The 26,751-nt window shown below is 47.7% G+C and overlaps 1 protein-coding gene and 1 long non-coding RNA gene across 6 annotated transcripts in view; one reads left to right on the forward strand and one right to left on the reverse strand.

Moving 5' to 3' along the window:
* Positions 1–2,506, reverse strand: part of CYGB (cytoglobin) — a 49,373-nt gene extending 46,867 nt beyond the window's left edge. For all 4 annotated transcript variants that reach the window (XM_073310506.1, XM_073310505.1, XM_073310504.1 and 1 more), the window contains exon 1: positions 1,973–2,506. In XM_073310506.1, the coding sequence (XP_073166607.1) occupies positions 1,973–2,115 (143 nt within the window). In that variant the 5' untranslated portion in view covers positions 2,116–2,506. The remainder of the gene's footprint in view (positions 1–1,972) is intronic.
* Positions 1,814–26,751, forward strand: LOC140897641 (uncharacterized). 2 transcript variants are annotated; one of them, XR_012154774.1, is made up of 5 exons: positions 1,814–2,173; positions 2,551–2,665; positions 25,171–25,227; positions 25,878–25,955; positions 26,306–26,751. It is a non-coding gene; the product is annotated as an uncharacterized lncRNA (long non-coding RNA). The 2 variants fall into 2 exon arrangements; XR_012154773.1 differs by lacking the exon at positions 2,551–2,665 and having other exon boundaries at positions 1,818–2,173.

A 26,751-nucleotide genomic window follows, 5' to 3' on the forward strand; every position in this document is an offset into this window, starting at 1 on the left:
CAGCAGGTTTGAGGCCCCTCTTCGCAGATCAGATCATTGGCAATTCCACTTGCCCCTACTTGTGGCTCAGAAGACTAACAGAAAATGGACCTAACAGTATCCAGATCTCAGGTCCTGTTTGGATTTGCGTGGGGCCTAGTGTTTTGTGGGGCTGGTGCTTGGCCCATTTTAGAAAGGGGGAGGGAGAGGCAGCTGGATGATTTAGATCTGGAGGTGATCTTCCGCAAGGAGAGGGAACAGGGAAGGTTTGGTTTAGACTGACACTTGGAAATCCTGGAGTGAAATTCTGGCCCCATTGAAGTCAATGGCAAAACTCCAACTGACTTCAATGGAGCCAAGCTCTCACCCCTGATGTTTACCTAAACTCGCTAAACCTCTTGAGTTTATGAACTCAGGCAGGAGATCTTCTGAGCAGTGACTAAACCTCAATATTTCCATCTCAAACCATGTCCAGCTCTACGAGTAGGGAGAGGTTCAGGGAGGGCTGTGGGATGGGGCCGTCTTTGTATTTTATCCAAACCGGTTCCCCGCACAGGAATGCTGTGAGGAAATCCTGTAGTAATTCCTATAAGTCAGACAAGGGGAAAGCCAAGAAGGGTTATCTGCACATCTGAGGCAGTTTCTGCTACCTCTGCCGCTCCCCCAAACTTAAAGGAAACGTTGTAATTCTTACTAGTGAGAAATGCACCAATCCAAGTGTTTCTCATAACACAGATCAGTCCCAAGACCACAACCTGCTAATCTCAAGGAACAACATTTGCAGCCAGATTTCAAGCACCCCAGCTTTCTCTGTCTGGGGTTTCATCCTGGACCATTGTAAGGGAAGGAGGGCATTGGCCAAATATGCATCTGGATTCAGTTTTCTCTCAGCAATCATGGGGGGTTGGAGCTGGAGGCTGAAGTTCAGGTCCATCCTTAAATCAAACATTTTTGCTCAAATCAAGTGGCAACTGGTCATTGCTTCTATCTGCAGGGGGTTAGTCTACTCTAGATGACCTTGCAGCCCCATCTAACCCTATGATTCTACAGCCCCAGCTTCCCCTCCCCAGCTCCTTCTACAGTTCTTCTGCATGCTCCTTTACACCTAAGGCCTGATTCCCATCCCACCTACACCAGAGGTGCACTTGGGTAACTCCACTGACTTCAGCAGCGCTATTCCTGATTTACACTGGTGTGAGCGAGATGAGACTCGGTCCCGGAGTCTGTGCTGCTCATCCGGGCGTACCCAGAGGGTTCAGAAGCACAAAACAAGATAAACATTCAATAACAGTTCAAGCTTCTTCGAAAGAAAACAAGTCCTTCTACTTTAGAATGAGAAACCCAGGTAGCAACCTGCCCCTTTCTTACCCCTGGACAGACACGCATCTTTCCTTTTACCTGAAGGTCTGTGCAACACACAGTATGGTGCTGTAAGGTAGTTTCCGTATCCTAATCCCAATGCAATAATGCCTCATTCCTCCAATGCTCATTAGCTATTGCCACATGCCCCCCTCCTGCCTCATGACCTTCGTACCAGCCTTAGCAGGCAACTTCAGCATTATCCTTTATACTGACACTGTCGTCCGACAAACAGATGGTGCTGTCAGAGACAGATCTGTTTTGGTTTCATCCTGGCTTGTAAGTTGCATTATTTCACCCAGGAACCTAGTACATATAATTCCATCAGCAGGGATGTGAGTAGAAACCACTGAGCAGAAAACTGTGTACAGCTATTTCCTCCTTCTACACCCTCCCCACCCCCACCAACACTGCACACAGGGTATAAGGTGACCTTTCCAACTGAAATACCGATTCCCACAAACTACATTATAAGGCTCCCCCCCCAATATGTTGAAATCAGAGAAGTGCTGCGAAATTGTCCATGATCAGAGCCAATAGGGACTGAGAATGGTTCCTGTCTATTTGTCACTCATTTCATTTCATTTTCTTTCTTTTTCTTTTTTTTTTGTTTGTTTCTTTTCTTTTAAAATACCTGATCAGTATGGAGACCCCAACATCCTCGCAGTTCGTGTACACTCTGCTCCAGGTCTCTTGAATCACCTTTCTCTCGGCATCTGACAGCTCTTCGCTCCTTTCCCATCTCTCAATCTCCATTTCTCCCTGGACTTTCTCCATGAAAAACAGCCGGCACAATCCTCCAGGAAGCCAGGAGGAGATAAAGAGAGATGTGTGGGTATGTGTATCCTCTGAGAAAAGAAAAAGGTGTTTGTTTGGTGGTGGTGTGGATGATATTGTCTCTGTCTATATCTGTGTGTCTATATCTGTGTGTCTATATATGTGTGTGTGTGTGTGTGTGTGTGATTAAAAATATATCCAAGAGGTATAATGCATGTGATTAGATTTCAAATCTTCTAGTGCTGTCCATAGCTGTAGTTTGCTTCAGCTCAGCGTGTGCGTGTATGATTCTGACTCTGATGGGAAACTGACTAAAAGTAAAATATTCAAAGGCATTGCAAGACCAGCCTCTTTACCAATGTGTGAACGTGAGCTCACTTTCTCTCCCTCTCTCTCCTCCTCTCTCTCTCTCTCTCTCTCTCGCTCCTTGAACAGGGAGAGATGAAAAAGAGGTTCTGTGGAACATCAGGATCGTCTGCTTAGGGGATTTTATGACTACAGGTCTTTTTTCAGCCCTTGTAAACAACTCTGAGGAAATGCAGCATCCAAAGTGAGCAGTTAAACTTATCCCAACAGCTGGCTTAGCCTTTTCTCTTTCTTCTCTCTCTTGCGTTACCTAATGGTGCAGGAGATTGTGTTTTGAAGGGAAAATCCCTGCTTGCTTCTGATTTCTACTCTGTGTGTTTGAGGCTGCGGGTGGAAGGCAAAGGAGAGAAATACCTGTTAAATCAAAGTTTAACTTCAACATGAGCTAAATTATTTTCTGTCCCAAGGGGATATTTTTAATGATAAGATTTTGCTTTGTCTTCCTTTCTCCAAACACAGTGGTAGAGGAAGGTAGGCTTAGGGCACGCTGGGAGAAAGTGTATTGGTGTATTATTATTAATTAGTGTTAATAATTTTGTAATGAAGATTGCATTGTTCAGATATTCCCACCCCACCTCTCGGGTAGGGAAGGAGACTGAATTAGAAGAGAAGAGAAATACTTGTGTTGTGGGTTTGGGGTTTTTTTTAACCAAATGACATTTCAAACTAATTGAAAATCAGGAATATTGTACCTGCAGCACAGACATTTGCATAGATAGAGAGAAAATCCTACAGGGACGTGTAATAATAGACAATACCCAGATGGGGATCGGAGACAGAGAAATAGACAGACTGAAAAAGTGTGTAAACATATCAGTCTCTCTCTCTCTTCTCCTTCATCTGTTTGCCTGTCTGTGTGTTCTCTTGCAGGGAGAGAGATAGATCAGACAGACTGACGGACAGGCCAATGCTATAGAGGGAGAGGCAGATGCAGCAAGCAGGCAGATAGACAGACCGAACCAGTATGAAAGACAGGCCCACTGGTGCTACATGAGGATAGCCACACAGTGCAGTCTGATTTGTTTTCTGAAGCCAGGTCCATGCTGAGCCCAGCGGGCTGCTGGAGCACACGTGCACCACAAAGCAGAGAGCGTGTATCATGTGCCTGTAACGCAGCTGTGCACAGGGGACATTGCTGGAGCAAGCATGTACCCGTGGAGTGCACTCTGGGAGTTGCTATCACCTCCATAACTTAGGAGCGAAGAGCAGAACCTGGGCTAGCAGTCAGCACTCCAGCCTGAATCCAGAGTGAAGTGGGCGGTGCTATCTGTTGATCCCCATTGGATCTGAGTACCTGACAACCTTCAGTGCATCCCTCTGAGGGAGGAAAGTGCTATTATCCCCATTCTAAAGGCAGGGGACTGAGGCACAGAGACCAAGTGGCTCATGCAAGGTCACACACAGGAAGTCTAGGGTAGCACTGGAAATAGAACTCATGGCTAGGGACTCCTAGACTAGCACTCTCACTACTGGCCCATCCTCCAGAGCAGCAGATGCCCTCTAAAGCAATTTGCCTTGGCTGTACTATGGTGCTTTGTTGTCACTGTATGTCTTTCTTTCCCCCTTTGTTGCACTGGCAGTTCCCTGTTGCTTCCAGTGGGGTTTCATGTTCTTCCTTTTCTCTTTTGGGTCCTGACTTCTGTCTCTGTTGCTGACCCCTGCCCCTCCCACCAGGGCTTTTCTGATCAGCAACAGGGAGAAGAGTGCAGGGGACTGGACTAGATGACCTCTCGAGGTCCCTTCCAGTTCTATGATTTTATGCTTCTATAAGATAGAAGAATGGGTGTGGTGGAGCAACTTTTCCCCCATTTTGGTGAGACAAAGTGTTTTCTTTCGCCAATCAGAAGGAGACTATAGGGGCATTTTATTTGCCCAGGAAGAGAGACTCCCGACTGCACATGATCTATATTGCCAACCCAAAAAAAATAAAAAAATCAGGCCGGCCTCCAAAAATCATGAGATTGGCTTTAAAATAACGAGATTTCTAAAAAGAAAGGCGTAAACTGTGGTGGGGTTGATTTGCCTTCTGGTTTTTGAGCTTTTGGGGTTTGCATTTTCAAGCTTTGCTCCACAGCTACGAGGGCTAGAAACGTACTTTTCTTTTTTCTTCCCCCGGCCCCCCTTTCTGGGAATCTGAGATTTTCACAAAATCACAAGACTCTGGGAGCTGGGGCCTTAACCAAAATGAATCATGACAAAATCATGAGTTGGCAACACTGCATAAAAAGGCTGCAGAATTCAGTAAATTCATAATTTCAGTAATTACATCTTCCCATTGAAAATATAGGAAATCATGACCGAATCAATTTCCAAATTAGAGAGAGAAATAAACATTAGGGCAACCTTCAACTTATTGAAAAATGAGAAATTGCACTTACTGAAAATATGAAAGTGCATGCAAATAATCTAGGATGAATGTATAGTCTATTTCACTGTTTCCGAAGTATAGTCAGTTACATTGTTGCCAACTTTTGATTTGATCATAAATCTGGCAATATTGGCTCTTTTACTTAAAGCCCCAGCTTCTGGAGGCAAGGATGTGAGAATCTTACCTTTCATTAAAAAAAAAAAAAGTGTCTAGCCCCGTTGGTTGAGAGAAAAGCTTAACAATGAGACCTGACAGCATTCAAAGGCTCAAAAATATTTTTAAGGTCCCATGATTTTTAAGCCAATCTCACTATTAGTATTAATTTATTCATTTGTATTACTGTGGAGCAGGACTCCTCCATTGTACTAGGCGTTGTATGAACACAGAACAAAAAGACAGATCCCTGCCCTTAAGAATTTACAATCTAAATCCCATTATTTGGGGGAATCCGACTTGTTTTTTGAGCATTTGGGGTTGGCAATACTGCAGTAACCACTTTTCAATGAGCAAATCTCTCACACAGCAACAGGACAGAGGACACATTTTTAAAAACAAGAGCATGTGATTGTAACACTGTAATAAGGATGGGACACACAGATGGGCTGGTAAGGGCCTGAACTTTATTGCCTGGCCCTGGTCACATGACATGAGTCAGGGGGACAACATGTTGTACCTCTTGCCACACGGCAGTGGTCATTTTCCATGGTTTCCATTGGCTACTGTTACAACAACAGGCGGGGCACTCCGGGCAGGTACAGGGCACTCCGGGCAGGTTCAGTACATGAATCACTTTTAACTCATTTTAAAAAATTGAGTTCAAAATGACACTGTCTCTTTAAAATCCTGGACCTTGGTCATGCTACCATCCAATCAGCATTTTCATTTAATTGTCACGTGTCATTGCAATATTGTTTTGCAAGGTAGGTAAAGTTAGTATTGTGTGTGAAATATACGTACAGCACGGTACAGTACTTTCAGGGCCTGATTCGTCCCCTTATGAGCCCAATCCAGCTCCCAGTGTAGTCAATGGGAGTCTTTCAATTCACTTCATTAGGAGTTAGATCAGCTCACATGGTATCATATGTATATATTTGCAAAGTAGGTACCAAATGAGGGGAAGGGTGGTTCACCGGTTAGCATGCTAGCTGGAGACCTGGCTTCAGTTCCTGTCTCTGCCATTGACTCTCTGTGTGACCTTGGGAGAGTCACTTGGCTGCTCTGTGCCTCAGTTTCCCATCTGCAAAATAGGGAGAAGAGCACTGCCCTCCCTGATAGGGGTGCAGAGAGGATCAATACACTACAGATTGTGAGATGCTCTGAAACTGCGGTGAAGGGGGCTAAATAAAAGTACCTGAGATAGGCAGAGATGCTATTGAATGTGTAGGGCTCTGCCTACACTAGTGAAAAAGGTGTGTTTGGATAGCTAATACCTGACAGGTCTATTTATTCATATAATTCCCTTCCTATTATTTAGTATTTATATGATGGTAGGACCCAGAGGCCCCCAGCAGGATTGGATCCCTTTGTGTTAGGTGCTGTACAAACCATGAAGTTCCTCGGTGGCCTCATATTTATCGTTATGGATTGTTGCTGTGCCTTGCACTGTACGAAACACAAGATACACAGTCTCTGCCTGAAGGGCCTACGGTCTAAACCGGGCAGAGTAGACAGCTCACGACAGGAAGCCCAGAGGAGGGAATGGCCAGTCATTTGTGGACTCTTTTCTTGTGGGCATTGTAGGAGAAGTGAGTGAGAGAGAGTGGTGACGCGGTGGGCTGGACTAGGGAAAGGGCTCTTTGGGGTGGGAAAAGGGCAGCCTGGAGAAAGACATGAGAATGACCTGGAATGAAACAAACAGGTGAGGCCTCCAGGCTGGCACCGCGGGCAGAGCAAAGAAAGTTGGAGGTGATCTGATGGCAGGCGAGGCCAGAGGTGGGCCAGTCGGCTGGAAGAGTTGTTCCAAATATGTGTGCTTGTATTTGTGTGAGGGTTTGAAACTACTTGTGGGGGAGGGGTCCCCCCTGTTTTCTTTGCAGGCATTTCACTTCCCTTCTTTGCTTTTCCTTGTTCCATTTATGTTTGGTCACTTTCCCTCCTGCATCATTTATCTTCCTATTTGCCTTGTCTCATTCACTCTCTCCTCTGAATTTTTTAGGCAGGCCCAGTCTCTCTCTCTCTCTGTCCGCCCCTGCCATTCTCCATTTCAGTTACTCTAGTCCCCTTTCCTCGGCAGCCCCTCTTTTCTGCCTCTCTGCTCGGTCTCCCATCTTCACATCCTGCCCCCCTCTGAACCAGAGCATGCTCTGCCAGCCATTCCACCACAGCTGCCTCTGTAGTGTCCTGGAAATGACAGGATGCTGACCTGCCACCAGTCAGAGAGCGAAGAAAGCAGAGTCTTGTCAGTTTCAAGCTGCTTTGGAGACAGACAGTGCTGGCTCCTTGCTTCGTTTCAGCACAGCCCTACAAGATCAAGTGCTTGCTAGGACATCCTTCATGTTCCCCACCACAGGAGGTGCTGAAGCGATGCTACCATGCATTGTCCATTGCTCCTCCTCAGCCCATGTTCCCTTTCCAATTCCCCAGCTTTAATGTTCTAGCCTCTCTCCCTTCCCTTTTCTGCCCCAGTTCCACTGCCTCTTCCACTGCCTTTGCTCTCCCGTTCCATTGATATGCTGGGAGAGATGTGACATTTACTCAGCTCCTGGTCTCAGAGGGGGAAGGAAGCTCAAACCAAGACCTCCTCCAACTCCCAAAAGCTTTGAGTCTGCCCATTAGATATTCCTGTGCATTGCTGCCCAGTTTGATTTAACTCTAGTTCTCAGTTTAACCTTCTAGTTTAACCTTTAATTCTAGTTCTCAGGATGAAGCACTTCTTTTGTGGATGCTGCAGTCCTGACTTTGAGTGCTGTCAAGGTTCCTTCCCCACTCTGAACTCTAGGGTACAGATGTGGGGACCTGCATGAAAAACCCCCTAAGCTTATTTTTACCAACTTAGGTTAAAACTTCCCTAAGGTACAAACTATTTTACCTTTTCTCCCTGGACTTTATTGCTGCCACCGCCAAGCGTCTAACAAATATAACTGGGAAAGAGCCCACTTGGAAACGTCCTTCCCCCAAAAATCCCCCCAAGCCCTACACCCCCTTTCCTGGGGAAGGCTTGATAAAAATCCTCACCAATTTGCATAGGTGAACACAGACCCAAACCCTTGGATCTTAAGAACAATGAAAAGCAATCAGGTTCTTAAAAGAAGAATTTTAATTGAAGAGAAAGTAAAAGAATCACCTCTGTAAAATCAGGATGGTAAATACACCTTAGAGGGTAATCAGATTCGAAACGTAGAGAATCCCTCTAGGCGAAACCTTAAGTCACAAAAAGACACAAAAACAGGAATATACATTCCATTCAGCACAGCTTATTTTATCAGCCATTTAAACATACCAGAATCTAACGCATATCTAACTAGATTGCTTATTAACCCTTTACAGGAGTTCTGACCCTGCATTCCTGCTCTGGTCCTGGCAAAAGCAACACACAGACAGACAGAACCCTTTGTTTCCCACCCCCTCCAGCTTTGAAAGTATCTTGTCTCCTCATTGGTCATTTTGGTCAGGTGCCTGCGAGGTTATCTTAGCTTCTTAACCCTTTACAGGTGAAGGGTTTTTCCTCTGGCCAGGAGGGATTTAAAGGTGTTTACCCTTCCCTTTATATTTATGACAAGTGCCAGCCCTTGCTTTTCCCTTGTAACTTCTTGCAACTGGCTGTCATGTCTCAGGTCCGTGAATGGAAGTGTAGGGCCATTCTCCTGACTCACCCTGACAGCCAGAACAGGGGAGTCTCATTAGTTCCATTAAAGGTAGAGAGTCTCTTTGATGTGACAGAGAATTCAAGGGGTGGGGGACAATTGGTCGTGCAGGGAGAAATCCTACCAGCCCTGTCCGGAAAGAGTTTTGGGGCTCGTGTCTGTATGTACAGCCCTGTCTTAGGCCTGTGTTACTGTAATTAAGAATCAAGGCAATCCCCAGGAAAGGGGGTGTGTGTTTGAGGTCTCTCCACTGTGTGCATGGTGTGTTAGGCATGCTGTGTGAATGCAACCCCATATCGGAATCAGCGTGCCTGAAGAGTGTTTTGGGAGGAGGGGGCACCCTTTTGTGTGTATAGGGGTAGGCTTTCTAATCCCAGGGCCCATCTCGGTCCTGCTGCCCACCCTAGACAGTGCTTGTATTCTCTGGAGGGAAAAAACGCTGCTCAGTGTCGCTGCTCTTTTTGCTCTGGGATCTTTCAGCTTGTCTCCTCTAACGCTGCTGAGGCTAAGCCCTCTGGCTGCTAGAACGGATTGCACGCATTACCCACGGTGCTGTGTAGTGCAATTTCTCTCTCTCTTGAATATAACCCTGCTGTTGATTGGGAAGGCCTGGGGTGAAAAGAAATTAACAAGACTTTAGGAAATGAGAGAGGCTTTAACGAGTTCTCACCACAGCCAGGCACCCTGCGAGGGAGAGATTTTGCCTAAAGCCCATTTAAATGCTGTGGACTCATTGTAGGTTTCTTTCCTCCGTCATTACTGAGCACCAAGAGATTTGTGTGTAAACTGTAGCTTAAGTTGTGCCCTCGCTTACACTGAGCTCTGTGGGGATTCGAGGGTATAACCAAATGCAGAATGTGCCTGTGTGTATGTGTGTTGTCTCTGACACCGCAGCACAAGCTTGAGCTTCAAAGAAAAGGTTAAAGCAACATGCAAAAGCCAATGCAAGCCCTGCAGAGCCTGCCGAATGCTGTGACATTAGCTGCTTCGCTCTCCCTTTCTTTGCAGAGATAACCTCGCTCTGCTGCAGCACTCTGGTATCTTTCTGTGCTGGCTTCCTCCTCTGCTCATGCCCACCCTAGTTTGCTCTTCCTGCAGCTTCCTAGCTGCTGGGCCAGCTCTGCAGAGCCCTGTGTGTGCTACACCTGTGGAGCAGGGAGCAGAACCCTCATCAGAGGTTGTCCTGCAGGAGGCAGCCCTGCCCCAGGGAGCAGCGTGAAGAGTATGGGAGGGCGTGGAACATACACAGGTTATGCTGTGGCTTTGACGGGCTCCTCAGCCTGGCTAAGAAATAGGTACCAGGTGGGTATAAAAGTGGAAGGAGGCCCAGAAATCCTTCTCCATCCCAGCCCACCAAATCACCCTCCTCAGCTCCTTGAGGTCCCACCTGAAGACTCGCTCCTTCTGCGAGGCCCGCAAAAAGTTAAACATTTTAACTGGAAACAAACATCCTACTCACCCCTGTCCTGGGGGCTTCCCAGAGCGTCCTACTTCTGTGCCTGTCTTGGGCAGCAAACAGGGCCTATCCAGTGCAGAGCTGAGCACGCTGCCTGTCTAGCAATTAGAAGAACTCCTTTCTGGGTGTGATTAGTGCAGGAGGGTGGGGAAATCACACACACACACACCCATCAGAGAGAAGCTCAAAGCCTTCAGGTATCTGAATCCGTTCAACAACGGGGGCGGGGGGGTCACCTTCTTCTGAGGCATGTGGGTGCAGGTCACTTGCCAGGATTATCTGGGTCACTTAATCATTTCCCAGCCATTGCTCAGGATGTCAGTGCACCTCTCTCCTTCCTTTTCTCTGCATTTGGCCTCCTGTGGGCTGTAATACTTGGGTCTTGTTTTGGTTGCTGGGTTTAGTGGGCAAGTGCTGGCTGGTGGTGGGTGGCCTGGGATTTGCAGGAGGTCGGATGAGATGATGTGACACTCCCTTCTGGCCTTGAACTCCAGGACTCTATGTTGCTGTAGCCCTAGGAGTGTGAGAGCCTTGTGGTGGTGATGAAGGGGCCACAAGGAGGAGTGGCTGACATGGAGTGTGACAGGATCCCCGCTAATTTATTCAGCCATCCGACTAGGTAATTTAGATACTAAATACAGAGTTTGCCAACACAGGCCATCTTCATATGCGCTCCCCCATTCCTGGGGGTAGGGGAGTCCCATCCCCCACAACTGCCTGCACATGAAAGAACCTGGCACAACAGAAGAGCCAGAAGGGCAAGAACTTTAGGGCTTGTCTACATGACATGGCAGCCCTGGTTTAACCTAAGGGATGAATTTAAACTGATGTAATTAGAGGAGCACAAATCTCTGGGTGAACATTCTTACTGTGGTTTAAACCAGGCCTTTTGAAATCTGACTATAGTCAATTGGGAACAGGTTTAAACAAAAGCCTCTGTTAAACTGAAATAGAAATGTCCACCCAGGGGTTTGCACCAGTTTAACTAAACTGTTTAAAAACTAATGTGACTTTCCCATGTAGACAAGGCTTGTGGCGCTGTTGGATCAACTGGGGCAGGAAATTCCAGAGCCAGCGCCCCTCCAGTGAGAACACCCAGCTCCCAGGCCCAGATGTTTAAGTCAAGTGCCATTAGTAAGAGTGACCAGCCTTTCCCACAGCTCTGGGGAGAGCGCAGATCTCACAGACGGCAGGGATCTCGACCATGTAGGGTTCTAGAAATCCATAGCGAAATCCTGAACAGGAAGCCAGTGCCGCTTCAGAGAATACCCCAAGAGGCAGCAGTCACGTCCTGAGTTAGCTGCAGCTTCTGGTCTTGAGGCAGGTCCTTGCAAGGGTCCATCTGGGAGATGACAACGGCCACACATCTGCATCACAGAGAAACGGTGCAGAGACGGGGGAGTAGTGCTGAGGAGGCGGGGAGAGTAGCCCGAGGGCCCTGGGAAGCCGGTAATGTACTGTCACACCCAGCGCCAGACCAGCAGCATAGGTACAGCTGGGAAGGATGGAAGAGAGTGTCTGGGGAAGTACAGGTTTCAGAGTAAAAGCCGTGTTAGTCTGTATCTGCAAAAAGAACAGGAGTACTTGTGGCACCTTAGAGACTAACAAATTTATTAGAACATAAGCTTTCGTGGGCTACAACTCACTCCATCCGATGCCCACGAAAGCTTATGCTCTAGTACATTTGTTAGTCTCTAAGGTGTCACAAGTACTCCTGTTCTTTTTGGGGAAGTACAGTATCCTGCTGACCTCTTTAAGTGTGAGCATCTAGGGAGCTGGTGACTCTTAAATAAAAAAAAATATCCCCCCCTGGAATGAGCTGCCATCCGATATTACGGAGACTAACGGCTTAGCCAGCTTGTAAAAAAAGAGTATTCGAGCCTCTATGGAAAGTCTTGAGGAGAAAAGAAAATGGATGGGGGCCTGAGGCCCTGCCACACTTTGTGTTGAAGCAGGCATGGTGGACTGGTCCCTGGGTGATGGAGAGCCAGGGTAAGTGGTTGCTTGCCCTCCCTATAGCAGGAAGAGCCCTGGATGCCTCTGGATTTGTGGCAGGTTAGATTTCCATAGACAGGGCAGAGAAGCTGAGAGGGGAACCGGGTGTGTGTTATTGTGACTGGTGCAAAACTCACCCGTTGGGAGAACTGAAGTGAAACCACCAACTTCCCAGATGGAGATCTGGAGAACTGAAACTTTGTGGTTAAGCACGGCAGGTGAGAGTAGGGGGTAACCAAGAGGGTGCTTTAAAAACACTCCACATTGGATAGATAGATTAGATAAGGCCATGTGGGACAGGATTTTGACCCCAGGCTGTGCTGCTAACCCTCCTTGGGCCCTGATCAGCCTCCTATTTCTCCTTCCTCACCTCAGGCTCCAGGCTGCCATGCAAAGCCTTTCCCTCAAATGTCCTTCCGCAGTTACTACTGCCCTGCTGCATTCGCTTAGGTCTATGCCCCGTGTTGGCAGGGCACCCTGTACTTTGTGAGGCCAGGTAATCTGCCCCCTCCTGGAGTCCTAGTGGAACAATGAAGGGAAGGTCCTGAGCTGATCCAAGCGCCAATGTTCAAGAACCTGATCCAAATGTTACTGCCTGACCCCACCACGAGTCCAGAGTGGTCATAAATGCAACCCTTGTCAGGGGCAGGCAGCTCAGCCGCAGCGACAGGGCTATTGGGAAACAAGCCAACACTTTCAACAGAATTCTCTTTGTTGAAACTTTACTTTGTGAAGCTGGTCTGCTCGTGGCAGGGGGAGCGCCGGAAAGCCAGCCTGCTCAGAGATTCCTGTCGTCTTGCATTTGGCGCCAGAGCATGAAGCAAACACTGTCAAGGAACCTAGCTCAGGTTCAAAGACAAGCCCCATTTCTTATTCAGATCACATTACCCAGGCTCCCCAGAAAGATTCATTGATTCAAATCTTAAAAGGAAAAGCCTTCAGAACCCATTAAGTCTGCCTTTCCCTTCCATCCCTGCTCTCGAGGTCTAGGGCAGGAAGCATTAACTAGGCTGCTTACATCACCTTGCTTTTGAACTGGGTCTCTCGCCATGTCAGTCAAGCTCATTTGGAACTGATAGGCTACATCCCAGGACAAGATGTGTCCTAAAGTGAGTTCATTGAGCTCTCTGGGCTGAGTCCGGCTGCGGAAAAGTGCTGTTTCGTCATTCCAAAGAATGGCCAGAAATCCCCTCTGTTCAATTAACACAGATCTTCAGCTGGTGGAAACTGGTGCAAATCCATGAGCTACGGTAATTTATACCAGCCGAAGATCAAGACCCGGTAACTGGGGAAGCTATTCCAGCCACAGTTCAGGTCCTGCACTGGATTCTTTGGGAGGTGCGACTTCTTGCTCACGACACTCAGAACTGTGAGCCCCTGTGTGACCCCTCTCATCCTCAGCAAGTGAGAGCTTTGATGCTGCTAAGATATGTGTCAGCTCCCTGACACACCTGTTCGTCAGCCTGGCCAGCAAACTCTTCAGCACTCTGCTCAGCCAAGCCTTGCCTGGCAGGTAACAATGAGTGCACCCCAATCCCTGAGTTCCCCAGAGACGTCTCTCTGCCGTGCCCAGTTCCTCTCACTGGACACTTGCAGAAGTTACTGAGTTTGCTGCCCCCAAAGAGACAGACACACACCAGTCTCTTTGGCTAGCTGAGGACTCACCCTCCAGTTTAATACACAGCCCTCAGATGGTTGTGTAATAAAACAAGGATATGTTTATTAACAAAGAACAGAGCTTTAAGTGATGCTAAGCAAGAATAAAAGAGACAGACAGGTTAGAAACTAAACAAAACCTGCTCTCTGGTGAGTAAAACTTCATTTCAGACAGTTAAAGTCTGAGTCTGAGCAAGTTTTTCACTTGTGTTAAATTTCCAGCAACTCTTGCCTCCCAGACCCAGAGGATCCAGTTTTCATAGGGCAATGGTGCTGTGCCCTGTTGTCCCCTTAGAGAAGGATAACTAAAATGTCTCTGCCCCCCCTTATGTTACCCAAAGCCTTTGGCCTCTGTTTCGAAAGCCAGGAAGGTTTCCTGAGGTGCAGACTGTCTGCTGGTGTGATCACTAAGCAGTCCCCCTGCTTGTTTAGTTTGATGGCTTTGTTAACTTTATAGAATCATACACTTATATAGTTGTAGGATTGGAAGGGACCTCGAGAGGTCATCTAGTCCAGTTCCCTGCACTCATGGCAGGACCAAGCATTATCTAGACCATCCCTGACAGGGGTTTTTCTAACCTGCTCTTAAAAATCTCCAATGATGGAGATTCCACAACCTCCCAGGGCAATTTATTCCAGTGCTTAACTACCCTGACAGTTAGGAAGTTTTTCCTAATATCCAACCTAAACTGCCTTGGCAGTAATTTAAGCCATTGCTTCTTGTCCTTTCCTCAGAGGTTAAGGAGAATAATTTTTCCCCTCTTCCTTGTAACAACCTTTTATGTACTTGAAAACTGTTATCATGTCCCCGCTCAGTCTTCTCTTCTCCAGACTAAACAAACCCAGTTTTTAAAATCTTCCCTCTTAGGTCATGTTTTCTAGATCTTTAATCATTTTTGTTGCTCTTCTTTGGACTTTCTCCAATTTGTCCACATTTTTCCTGACATGTGGCACCCAGAACTGTGCGGTGCATGTAGATATGGACATGAAAGCAGTGGGGTAAAGGCACTGTACGTGCAGTGCATGTAGATGTGCTTTTGAAAGGGGAAGCGGTCATTCTGCTTTGTGTAAGCTGGACCTTTAAACCCAGAGGAGTCCCTTTGGCCGCTGTGAGCTGCCATCAGTTCAGGATGCAGAATGGGGCAGGTTGAGTCACTGTGATCTGTCGGTCGGTCCGTCGGTCTGTGGCTACTACCAAAAAGGCGAGTGGTTTTCAGCCAGATAAGTAACATGCAGCAGTTATCTCAGTGTAAAATCCTGGTGCAGACAAGGTACCTGGAGTGTTTCCTGCGAGGTAGCCAGAGGAGGCAGTGCTATCCCTCTGCCCGTGGCTGACCTCACGACTTTTCCTTCTGGTGAAAACGACTGTGCTTGTCTGCACCAGGATTTTACAGTGGGACAGCTCACATGTGAGTCGGCCTGTGGTTAAAGGCGCCTTCTTTTAGCAGTGAGAATAAAGCCTAAACATGTGTGTCCTGGACCCTGCCTTTGTCTTTCTCATGGAGACGTCTTTCTTGGTTGCTCTCCTGACCCTGAACTAAAAGTCACCTTGCCTAGGATATACATGGTTTGCATGGGAAAGTGAAATGGGATGGTGCATAAGCTAAGCACACTCTCAGAAGGCCAACGGTGGAAGGAAAGAATGAAGAGGTATGGGGAAGAGAGAAGACGTTGCAGCAGGTTTTCAGATGAGATTTGAAAAGGGACAAAGGTCTGATGAGGAGACGGCTCCTTCGGAGGACAGGAGCTGCAGAGGGGAAGGCACCTGCATCACTTTCGAGCCTGCATGAGGGGACAGAGAAAAGAGGAGGGGAGTGGAGATGGACGAGGGTTAACAGATCGGCTGCAGGAGCAAATCCATGGGGAATTATATGTAGTCTGCAGCTTGTCAGATTAGCAGCGAGGGAGGGAGATGTGGGGAGAGGGCCGGCTATGGAGAGAGGGGTGAAACCAGGCTTCAGAGCCTTGTAAGCACGGGAATGTGGGGTGGCAAGGGATGGAAAAGGAGTCTGGAGCCATGTACCCAGAGAGAGGGAGAAAGCAGGGGTGGAGTACCTGCAGATGGCTGTGATGAGCACTGTAGGGCATTCAGACAGATCAGAAGGATAGGAGATAAGTAGGTAGAAGACAGAAGGCAGCATATGGAAACCTTATGGCCAGAGACAGCAAGTCGGGGAGGGGAGGCCAATGTGATGGGGGAAGGGTGCATGCAGGACAGGATCACTACACAGAGGGGACACTTGCCTCCGGCCTAACATATCTGGGGTTGGCCCATTACATGAGAATGGGGTGAAAAGCCTAAACCAATTAAGAGCCAAAGGGTTCATGGCCCGGCTGCCCAGCCCCTTCCTACCCAAAGATCAGAGGAGTGTGTCCTCATTTGTTGCCCATTAATTACATCTGATCCTGCTCTAATCCCCTCTAAAACCGGTCATGAGAACCTGCAGGTGACTGAGTGACTGGGAAACAACCTGCTGGGCTCGCACGCTAGCTGTGGGAGCCGACGGGACCAGGCTGAGGGCAGCAGAGCTGCTCTGCCACGGCCCCCTCGGTAGTGCCAGGGATGTGGCCGGCCTCCTGCTTTCTGTGGTGATGGAGGAAGAGCCATGTGCACTACCCTCCTGGTCATCAGCACCCTGGCCATCCTGCTGCGGCGCCACTTCTTCAACAGGGTCGAACCGTACGTCCTTCCTCGTCTCTCTTTGCCTTGTGGTGGGCAGTGGGGAGGGGAGGGGGCACGGGAGCTGGTTCTTTCTAAGAAGCCTGGCTGCACCGGCACTATCTAGTGTGCTTGAAATGTATGGGTCTGCAGCCACAGGGGACAGTGGTTATTGCTACTGCTCAGCACCTGATCTAAGGTTATGGGTAGTTTCCATTTATTGTACCAGACACAGGGGGACTGCACCTCTCTGGCACCTGATACAGAGGTAGGCTTGATTTCACTTATATCAGTGACTCCACCAAGAGTCACACCGCTGTATAACTGGTGTGAGATCAGGATCAGGTCCCATACATGCCCTGGCAGATCCATGGCCTCTGTTATCCAACAAGCTTTTTCCTTCTCTGACTCTTATAATCCCATTTCGGGATCCTTGAATCTCTTTTATGGGCCTTGTTAGCACAACTTTGGGCTTGGGGCAGGGCTGTGTTCTCGTCACTCCTGAACCCTTTTCAGACCTTAGGGAAATGTCTGCGGATCAAGAGTGTAAGGCTGTTTCCTTTCCGTAATGTGTATGCCCAATGCCATGACTCAGTGTATCTGATAACGCAGATGGTTTTGTATGGACATTAACCCGCATTTGCCCTTGTTTACTGTGATTGGGAAAGCTGCGACTAGCATTGCCGTGTATATAAATTTTGTGTCTCGTTTTAGAGAAATCTACACAGCCCGACTCTGTGTGTGCATTGGGAATGACATTCTTCTGCCGCTAATTACATACCAGCAGAACCGCATTTCCAAAGGAGCCTTCATCTGTGTTCTCCGTGTGTGGTCCAGAAGTGCTGAGTGTGCACCCTCAAAGCCCCCTGACGTTAACGAGAGCTGAGAGCTCTCAGGGATCTCACAGGAGCAAGCCCTGTGGAGTGCAGACCTGCAACCCTGCAGGTGCAAGATCCTGCTGCCAGTTTTAGTGCCGCTCTGTAACATTTTCTGGCAATATGTAAATGTCCCTTCTGTGCAGGGAGGGTTATGATTTAGGGCAGTCTCTATAAGGGGCTGAATTTGGCAATGAGCATTTAATAGGTAAGCCTGAGATGCTGCCGCACTTTCTTACGTATTCCATGAGTAGCCCCACTCAAGTAAATGTGAGGGTCACTATGTAGTTCTCCGGACACATGCAGCAGGGGTTTGTTTTGTACAGCGGGACCTGCCTATGCAGCACTGAGCACCTGTAAAGCCTATTGATTTCAGTAATATTGCTATTTGTATTATAGTCACGTCTAGAGGCCCCACCTGCAATCGCTGTGTCAGGTGCTGTACAAACACACGCTAAGAGACAGTCCCCACCCCAAAGAGCATGCCCAAGGTCACCCAGCAGCAGGTTTCTGAACTCACAGCAGACTGCCCTGTCTGCTGGACTCCATCGCCTCTCACAGAGGAGGGCTTAGTGCGTGGCTGAGGTTTTCAGCTCTCGGTCAGCACCTGCCCCAGTTTGGCTCAGATGGAAACAACTCAGCGCTAATGGGACCGTGCTCGCAGCGGAGAGGGATGAAAGCCCCCAAATGGCTTCGCTGCAATCTAGCAGGCCGAGCTGGAGTGGGGGAGCCTCTGCAGAGAGCGCAGCTGTTCTCTTCAAAGAGAGACTCAGCTTGAAGAGGTTTCTCTTGTAGACACTGAAATCTATTTACCGCCGGAGACTGGAGACATCTGAAAGCAGGTCGGTGAAATTGGCATTTAAAGAGCCAGCTTCCGTCAGGGCAGAGACGAGAAAGTGTCTGATTCTAAGCAGGGTCTGGATGGTCCAAGCTGCCTCCTGGACTGCCGGTAGCAGACACAGAATTAAAGACTAATTGGTTGCCCGAGAAAACATGTTATAAATAAAAGCCCACATGCTGGCTCTGTGCTATCCGGTCAGGAAGGGAAATGCCCTTGCACGGAGGGAGACAGGGCTGAGGAACTTGCACAGCTGACATTCTGCAGGCCCTCCACATGCTGAGTTGCAAAGGGCAGGACACTGCCTGGTAACAACAGCAGTGAAGCTGTGGCAGCATGGTCCAGTGGCCACTTGAGTATGTACCCAGGGTCCCAAGCCAGCATGGCTACTCCTTGTAGCCAGCTGCAGCGTCTTCACAGCTATTGTTACTCAAGCTAGTGTTCATCTAGCTCAGCAGTTTTCAAACTGTGGGTCGGGACCCCAAAGTGGGTCGTGACCCCATTTTAGTGGGGTCACCAGGGCTGGCTTAGACTTCTGGGGCTCGGGGCCCAAGCCAAAGCCCGAGGGATTCAGTCCTGGGTGGCGGGGTCAGTTTCAGGCCCCTGGCCTGGGGCTGAAGCCCTTGGGCTTTGGTTTTGACCCCTTCCCCACCTGGGGCGGTGGGACTTGGGTGGGCTCAGGCTTTGGTCCCCGCTCTTGGGGTCATGTAGTAATTTTGGTTGTCAGAAGGGGGTCGCAGTGCAATAAAGTTTGAGAACCCCTGATCTAGCTAGATCACAGCTAGCTGGGACATGCCTACACGTGCAGCAATCACACCTCCCAGTTGCACTGTAGATGGTTGTCAAAGGGTGTGTTCCACCATGGTGATGTCACTACAGTAGCCTGTAGGTTTGAGTGTCAACCGCCCTGATACTCTGCTTGGAGAACTCCCACTCTCGGCACAAGTATTCTTTGTGGGTAGCCAGAACACAGCTCGTTTCACAGCCCAGGGGGACAAAGCAAAGAGAGAGTCTGGCTTGCAGTTATAATTTATTACTCCCTGCAGCTGTAAGTGTACATGGGGTGTTACAAAAAATAAAAGAAGACCCGGTCCCTGCTCTCAGCTCATGGCCTAAATCAACACATGAATTGTAACACTAGGCATGGGGAGGGAAATAGGTAGAGATCAGGGTTGGAATGTAGGTCGAAGATGTCTGGGGTGAGAGTGTGAAGTTTGAACTTGCTTCAGTAGGAGCCAGTGAGGAGGTGAAAAGACTCCAAAGTGTGTGTGATGTTGTCATAGGAGCAGGAGCAGAAGATTTGAAGGCCAGAAGAGGGCATTGTGATCATCGAGTCTAAAGTCCTGCACAACTGAGCCCAGAGAACTTCACCCGATAATTTCTGCATCCAGCCCATAACGTCTTTGGAATGAAACCCACATCTCCCTGAGTCTTACTCCAGGTTTGAGCTACTAAGCCCCAGTAAGTCAGTCACGGGGCTAGCCCAGAGTAGAGGAAGGATTCACATTCAGGGGTTCCAATTCCATACAAAGGCACAAGACCATGCTTTCCATCTGTAACCCACTTGCAAAGTGCGGGCCACAATGCTTGTGGTGGTTAGTCATTATACGTCTCATGATGAAGACGTTCCCATCTGAAAACCAATCCCATAGTCAAGCAAAGCTCTCATCAACCTAATACGACATGGAAAAAAGCCACTCTGCTACATAAAAACAACGAGGAGTCTGGTGGCACTTTAGAGGCTAACTGATTTATTTGGGCATAAGCTTTCGTGGGTAAAAAAACCACTTCTTCAGATGCATGGAGTGAAAATTACAGATACAGGCATAAATATATATTGGCACATGACAAGAAGGGAGTTACCTTACAAGTGGAGAACCAATGCTGAAGGCCAATTTAGTCAGGGCGGATGTAGTCGACTCCCATCAATTGATGAAGAGGTGTCAATACCAAGAGAGGGGAAATTACTTTTGTAGTGAGCCAGCCACTCCCAGGCCCTATTCAAGCCCAGATTGATGGTGTTTAATTTGCAATGAATTGTAGCTCAGCAGTTTCTCTTGGAAGTCTGTTTTTGAAGTTTTTTTGTCGAAGTATGGCTACTTTTAAATCTGTTATTGAGTGTCCAGGCAGTGTCACTCCATGCATCTGAAGAAGTGGGTTTTTTACCCATGAAAGCTTATGCCCAAATAAATCTGTTAGTCTTTAAGATGCCACCGAACTCCTTGTTGTTTTTGTGGATATAGACTAACACGGCTACCCCTCTGATATCTGCTACATAGGGGCCTTCCTCTTTCTCTGCCCATGCACCAAAAATCAGAGCGTGTGTTATGAGAAAGGATGAGTGCAGACACAAACGAGCAGCAGAGTGAAGATTAACTTATGTAAGATTCTCTGTACACTGTCTGCGGTTTATGCAACTTGATGGTTGCAGGGGTCAGCCCTTGAGCTTCTGGTGTCCTCAGCTTAAAGTCTCATGAGTGGAGTGGATACTGTTCTTCTGCCTTGGCGTGGCCCTGCCTCTGCTCCTTGCTGAGTCTCTCCTGCCTCCAGGTCTCAGCTGCCAGAGGGGTGAGGGTACCAGGTGTGTTTGCCAGGATGGATCAAATGTACACATGAGATTTCTGTCCATGGGAAAATAAAAGCCAATTGAAATTCTAAGCTGAACTAGTCTTTCCCTGGAAGGAAAGGGGATCAGGAATGTGACTTCCTGGGCTTTAAAGCTTTTGTTTTCTATATAAGTTATGATGTATTCTTAGTTTTAGCCAATAGTTGATGGGAAGATGATAGAGATTATAGGCTGTATGTCAGAGGGTATTTCTGCTTTGTCTTTGTTTCTCGCACCCCCTCCTTGGTTCTCATTAGATGGCGCTGCCTTTCAGTAATATCTGTTTATCTGTTAATTATTAATAATACATTGTTTTATGTAGACGGATATGTGGCTGAAGGAAAGCTATAGGATGGTATGCTAGCCCTTTAAGGCTGGCTACCTGTCCAACAAGGTCCTAGTCCCAGTTTGGAACAGGGGAATTCTGGGAATTGTAGTTCCCAGACTGCATGGGAACTGTAGGCCTGCTAGAAAGAAATGTGGGAAGTAGCATGAGAAGGAGGCTTCCAACCGAACAGGGGAGATTTGGGAAGGAGAAAAGACTTTGGACCTGTTGGATGGGTGCTTGGATGGTAGCAGAGCAAAGGACATAGCTTTGGGGGAGGAGGAGTGAGATTTGGTGTTACATAAACATAGCAGTGTAGATGTTCCCACTTGGGCTGGATCTCAGACCCTGGGCTTCAGCCCAAGTGGGAATGTCTATGCCGCTTTTTGAGCCCTGTCATGCGAGCCCCATGAGCCTGAGTCTGCTGCCCTGGGCTTGGAGACTCGCTGCTGCCAGGTTTGGGGTTTTTTCTGCAGCGTAGACATCCCCTCGGAGGCTGCCTGTTCTTTATCTCAGTTGCCAAGGTTGGCGCTTGGGGAGGAAGGGGGACATGAGCTCCCCTTTGATGGAGTGGGTCCAGCAGGATGTATAGGGCTCTCATATCCTGACTGTGGGGGTGACGGGGGAAGGCTTGGACTCTCATTTGGATGTCTGTTATCTCAGAAGGACAGAAGTTCTCCTAGTCTTGCCGGTGGGCTAATGAGGGGGAACCTGAGAAGTCGCTTGCAAGCATGAGAGCTAAACTGCTGCTAAAGAAGGGGTCTTCAGAACCCCAGGTCAGTGAAAATGGACTCAATAGCTTTACATCTCTTGGCTTTAACAGTTGTGCAGCTCAGTCCCATATGGAAATGGAGGTATGACCTCAGATAATTTCCACCATTGAAGCATGGCTGGCTGAACTGCAGACAGGAGCAGCAGCTTCTTTCAACCGTGCTATGGAGCTTGTAGCTACAAACAGTGCAATCAGCATTAGCAGAAAGGCACAGACAACAATTGTATTGTTCATTTCTGAATGACTTTAAATATTCTCAAATTATCAAGGCCAAAAATACATTTCAAAACAACTATGCATGCAAATGGCACAACTAAGCGAAAAGCCTCCTTCTCCTAGAATGTCTGTCAAGCAATGACTTCCTCCCCCCCCTCCCCACCCCCGGGGTTGTTTCTTGTATCCATTTAGGTTGCTAGATACGCACTTTCCACTATTGTCATGTTTTAGTGCAGCATCAGCAGGGCCAGTTCCATGTTAGTCTGTGGATTAATTATAACAATTCTTGTATAAATGTCTGTGAACAAACAGAAGTTGGTGATGATACACTGGTTGCAACTAATGTTTTGTCACGCGCCTGTTTTTAATTAGTCTAGAGAAAAATCTGTGCAGAAGGCCATTTCGAGAGCTGCTGGTTAGGAGGGTGCTATCTCTCAAACTGGATAGATGTTTGTTTAGCCCTCTCTTTGTTGGATTATTTTCTATTTTATAGGTTTTTAAAAGAATTTATTTTACAGTTAATACCAGCCAATGCTTATTAATAGCCTGGCAAGTGAATACAGAATATATCAACAAAGAAGTAAGCCCCGCTTGTGTGTAAATATTAAGAATTCTCAATGTACCTTGTACTAGAAAAGAAGAGGTTTTCTGACGATTAAACCACAGTGACAAGAAGACTAAACTCTTACATCTATCATAACACTGTTTACTAGCATACCATGGACTGGAATAAAAATCCGCTTTCTTTACCTTCAATGCAGATAAAACTTCTGTTTGTAGAATGTAATTAATCCCTCATTCACAATCAAGAAGCTTAGCATTTCCTAGTAATAATTCCCTGATCGTCTACGACTTTTTCTTTTCTTTTAATTTTGATTGAGTTACCAGAACACTAACAACCATTAAAAGCAGTAAATAACCCTAACCATTCCCTTCTCTGGTTCCCAGTGCCTCTTGTTTGCTGTATCTGATCGATTGCCAACTCTCCAGGGCAAGGACTATTGTATAGTGTGTGTCTTGTATGGGGCTCAATCCTCCATCAACACTTAACTAATAAAGCTCAGATTTTCAAAAGTGCTTAGTTTCTCATTTAACAGGCAACCAGATTTTTCTGAAGAATAGGTTGGCTGCTGAGCACTACAGAAAATCTGGCCCTGTTTAGGTGCCTAAATGAAAGCTGATCCGCTGAAAAATTTGTTCCCAATTATGGGTGTTCAGCAGCTGAAAATCTGGACCATAACAGATAAGTATTTATTCCTCTCCACTATCAGATGTAACTTGGCAGAGAATGATGCTGAACCCACTACACCCAAAGGAACTCTGTTTTCAAAGCCATTCTTTATTCATTCATTGATTGTATTACAATAGCACCTAAAAGCCCCGACCAAGATCAGGGCCCCAATTGTACTAAGCATTGTACACGTGCACAGTGAGTGATGGTCCTTGCCCTAGAGAATTTACAATCCAGGTACACAAACATTTTTTTAAAAGATGTGACTGTAAAACCACAGACTTTGGTGAGGGGACTCAAGGTCACGTGGGGCCCTTTTGTCTCCCTTTCAGTGTGCTGGTGTCACTTTAACAAATATCTGGCATGTTGCAAAATGAAATCCTTAACTTTGTAGCGGATTTGGTTTTTGCAGCATATTGACTGCTGGCTGTGTCAGGACCGGGCAGAGCAAAAATAAAAATAAAGGGGACAAACAAAGGTTAAGTGAACTGTTTCAAGTTCTGAAAGGTTTGAGTTGGGAGCAGAAGGTAAGGGGACCCTGTATTTGCCCAGGCTGGTTCACCCTCTCCGCAGGAGGCAGTGCTCTTGATCACAACACAGGTGAAAAAGTCTGTACCACATGAGAATAGAAATTTTAAAAAAAACCATTTAATTCCTGAACTTGCCTTCCTCACAGGCAATTTTGCTCTAATGCTCTGAACTCAGGAGCTCCTGAGTTCTAATTCTGGCTCTCACACTGGCTCGCGCTAGAATTGAAGGCAACTTGCTTATGCCTCCATTTTCAAATGTGGCCACTGAGTCTGCGCACCTCACTTCTTAGGCACCCAACCTGAAACATCTTAGTCTCTGTGCCTCAGTTTTCCCATCTCAATAATGAAGATAACACTACTGACCTGCTTCTCCAGGGATGGACTGGGATTAATTAGCAAGTGCTTGTAAAGCATTCTGAAGAGAGTAAGTGCTAAGTATTTTTACATGCCTGCCCACAATGTACTGCAGGATGTCGCAGGATTGCTTTTCTCTTGGATTATGCAAGAGCTAAATTAAGACCTGCTTAGGCAGTGCCTACTACCCTGCTCCATCATTAGTCTCTATGCACTCTGCAATGTAAAGGCGTGAGGAATGGGCCCTATTCAAAGAGGAAAGCCCTGTACTCTAACCCCACTGTACTGTTAAATATGCCCGCTGAGGTTTTCAAACACACCTAAAGGAGTAAGGTGCCCAACTCCCATTGAATTTCAGTGGAAGCCCAACTCCTTTGGGCTTCCTTTAAAAATTCTAGCCCAAAAGCCCCAGTGAAGGGCTGAGTGAGATAAGGGTGAGAAGGTGAACTGGTTGGAAAACGATGGGGGGGATGCGGGTTGGGTGAAAAAAAATGTCTTTTTTTCACCCCAAAACTCGTATTTTGATTCAGAAATGATGCTGCAGCACTTCATAGGACCATTTCCCCATTCTCTATGAGATTGCCTTCCTGGCGGGACCGCCTGCGCTGCACCCCGGCCTCCTCTCTTGCCAAGCCACTGCAGTGAATCGTGGGAGTCCCTGGCCACAGGTCACCAGCGGACACATTGTCCAGGCAGGGAACTCAGCCCACAGAGATCAATGGGGCATGAGTTCCCCAAATCACAGCTCCCAGGAGGCACTGCAGTGGCATTTCCAGTCTGAAATTTGGGAGCTGGGTTTTTTCACTGAGAAGCCGAAATGTCCCGTGGAAAGCAGACACTTTTCACACACAAAATGAGTTCAGTCCATTTTCTGTCAAAAAGTTTCAGCAGAAAGCTTTTGGCCAGCTGGAGGGGAAAGAGGGAATGCTGGGTGCCTGGCTCTTCCCTGGCACTGCCCCAGGAGGTGAGTACATGCTGGTTCACCCTGTTCTTTTCCCTCTTTCAGACACCCTGGGGGAGCTGAGGAGCCCAGGCAGGAGGTTGGCTCGGACTCCCTCACAAGGTAACATTGCTTCAGAATAAAAGCAGGGCATGGTGGCTGGGTGTAGGAAGGCCGTGTGGGCGTGAGAGACTTCCGAGCCCAGAGTTGGGAAAATCTTGGAAGCAAAACTCTAGCCTGGCATAGAGTATGATCATTATATTTCTGTTCCTCGCTGTCTTTTCAGGGACAGATCTGAGTGTTTGTACCAGGGCTGTGCAAAATGGTGACAGGGCTTTTTTCTCCCATGGAAATTTTCACAACAATTTCGGGCCCATAAAATGTCGCTTTTTGAGGTAGCTTCATGACATGGGCCTTTCACGGGGGGAAAAGACACACTGGAGATTGAGTAACCCTGTCCTGAACCTGTTGTTGCTGTTTCAAGTAACCATTGAGGAAAAGCAGCAGGTTTCCTTCAGTTCCCAGCAAAAGTCCTTTCTCTGTGGATACCTAGTCGTAATTTGGGTCCTCCAGGAGAATCAGCCCACTTCTGCCATTTGACTGTGAGTGTGCCCAGGCTTCCAAGAGGCCATAGGGAGCAACTCAACCTGGCAGCAGGACACATCCCGCCCAGCCAGGAAGGTGCTGTGTGCATGATTCACAGCAGGTGTGTATGTAGGAGGGAGATTTGTATTGGACATTGGGGACGACCCATGGTTTTGTGCTTTGTGCAGGGAAACCAGAAAGTGAGCTCCCATCCCTGCAGGAGGCTGTCCCCCCACGGCTCTGATCCAAGGATCAGGAAAGGAACAGTAAGCACCTCATTGCATGCTACTAGCCACTGGCAGAAAACTGAGACCCTCTCACATGGGAGGGGAGGGGACGGGATAACCCGGGGACACCAGGGTTGTATGTAGGGGATGGGCACTCAGTATGTGCACTCAGATCCACAGCAAAATTTCACAGTTGGCTTGATCACAACAATGGACTCTCTGTAAACCCTGGCAGCGTACAGGGACCTCCCACCTGTTCAGTGTATATAGGGGGGACGTTGGTCTCCAAGCTTCTTCCCTATCTCAGGACATGCTGCTATTTAATAAATAAAATCTTGTTGCATTTTGTTTCTCAGTATCTCTGGATCTTCCCCCCACTCTGACTGCAGGTGCTGATCGTGTCATCACCTCAGCTTGTTTGGAAGCAGCCCTTCACTTCACACCAGCCGTGGTACAAGCAGCAGTGGCTGGAAGATATTGGCCAAGACAACTAGCTACACTTCTGACAAACCCCATGCAACCAAGGGCTCTTATTGTGGCAGCTGGAGCTGAGGGGAAGAGGTTACCATGCCTTTAATATACAGCAACTACAAGATGGCCGACAGCCCCATGGAGGTCACCTCAGCAATGCCATCCAAAAGCCATGATGCAACCTCAGGGTCTGCGGTAACCAGGAAGTGATCACAGTTCACCTGGGAGAAAGTCCTGCTCCCAGTGATCAGGGATACATGCCCTGGAGAGGGTTTCCTTTTATATAAGTATGTTAATAAAAGATCACTTTGAAGTCCAGCTCACTCTAGCCTATAGCATTAAAGGCGCATTTGCTTCTGTTAAA

This window comes from Lepidochelys kempii, chromosome 14 (genome assembly GCF_965140265.1).
Source record: "Lepidochelys kempii isolate rLepKem1 chromosome 14, rLepKem1.hap2, whole genome shotgun sequence".
NCBI lineage: Eukaryota > Metazoa > Chordata > Testudines > Cheloniidae > Lepidochelys > Lepidochelys kempii.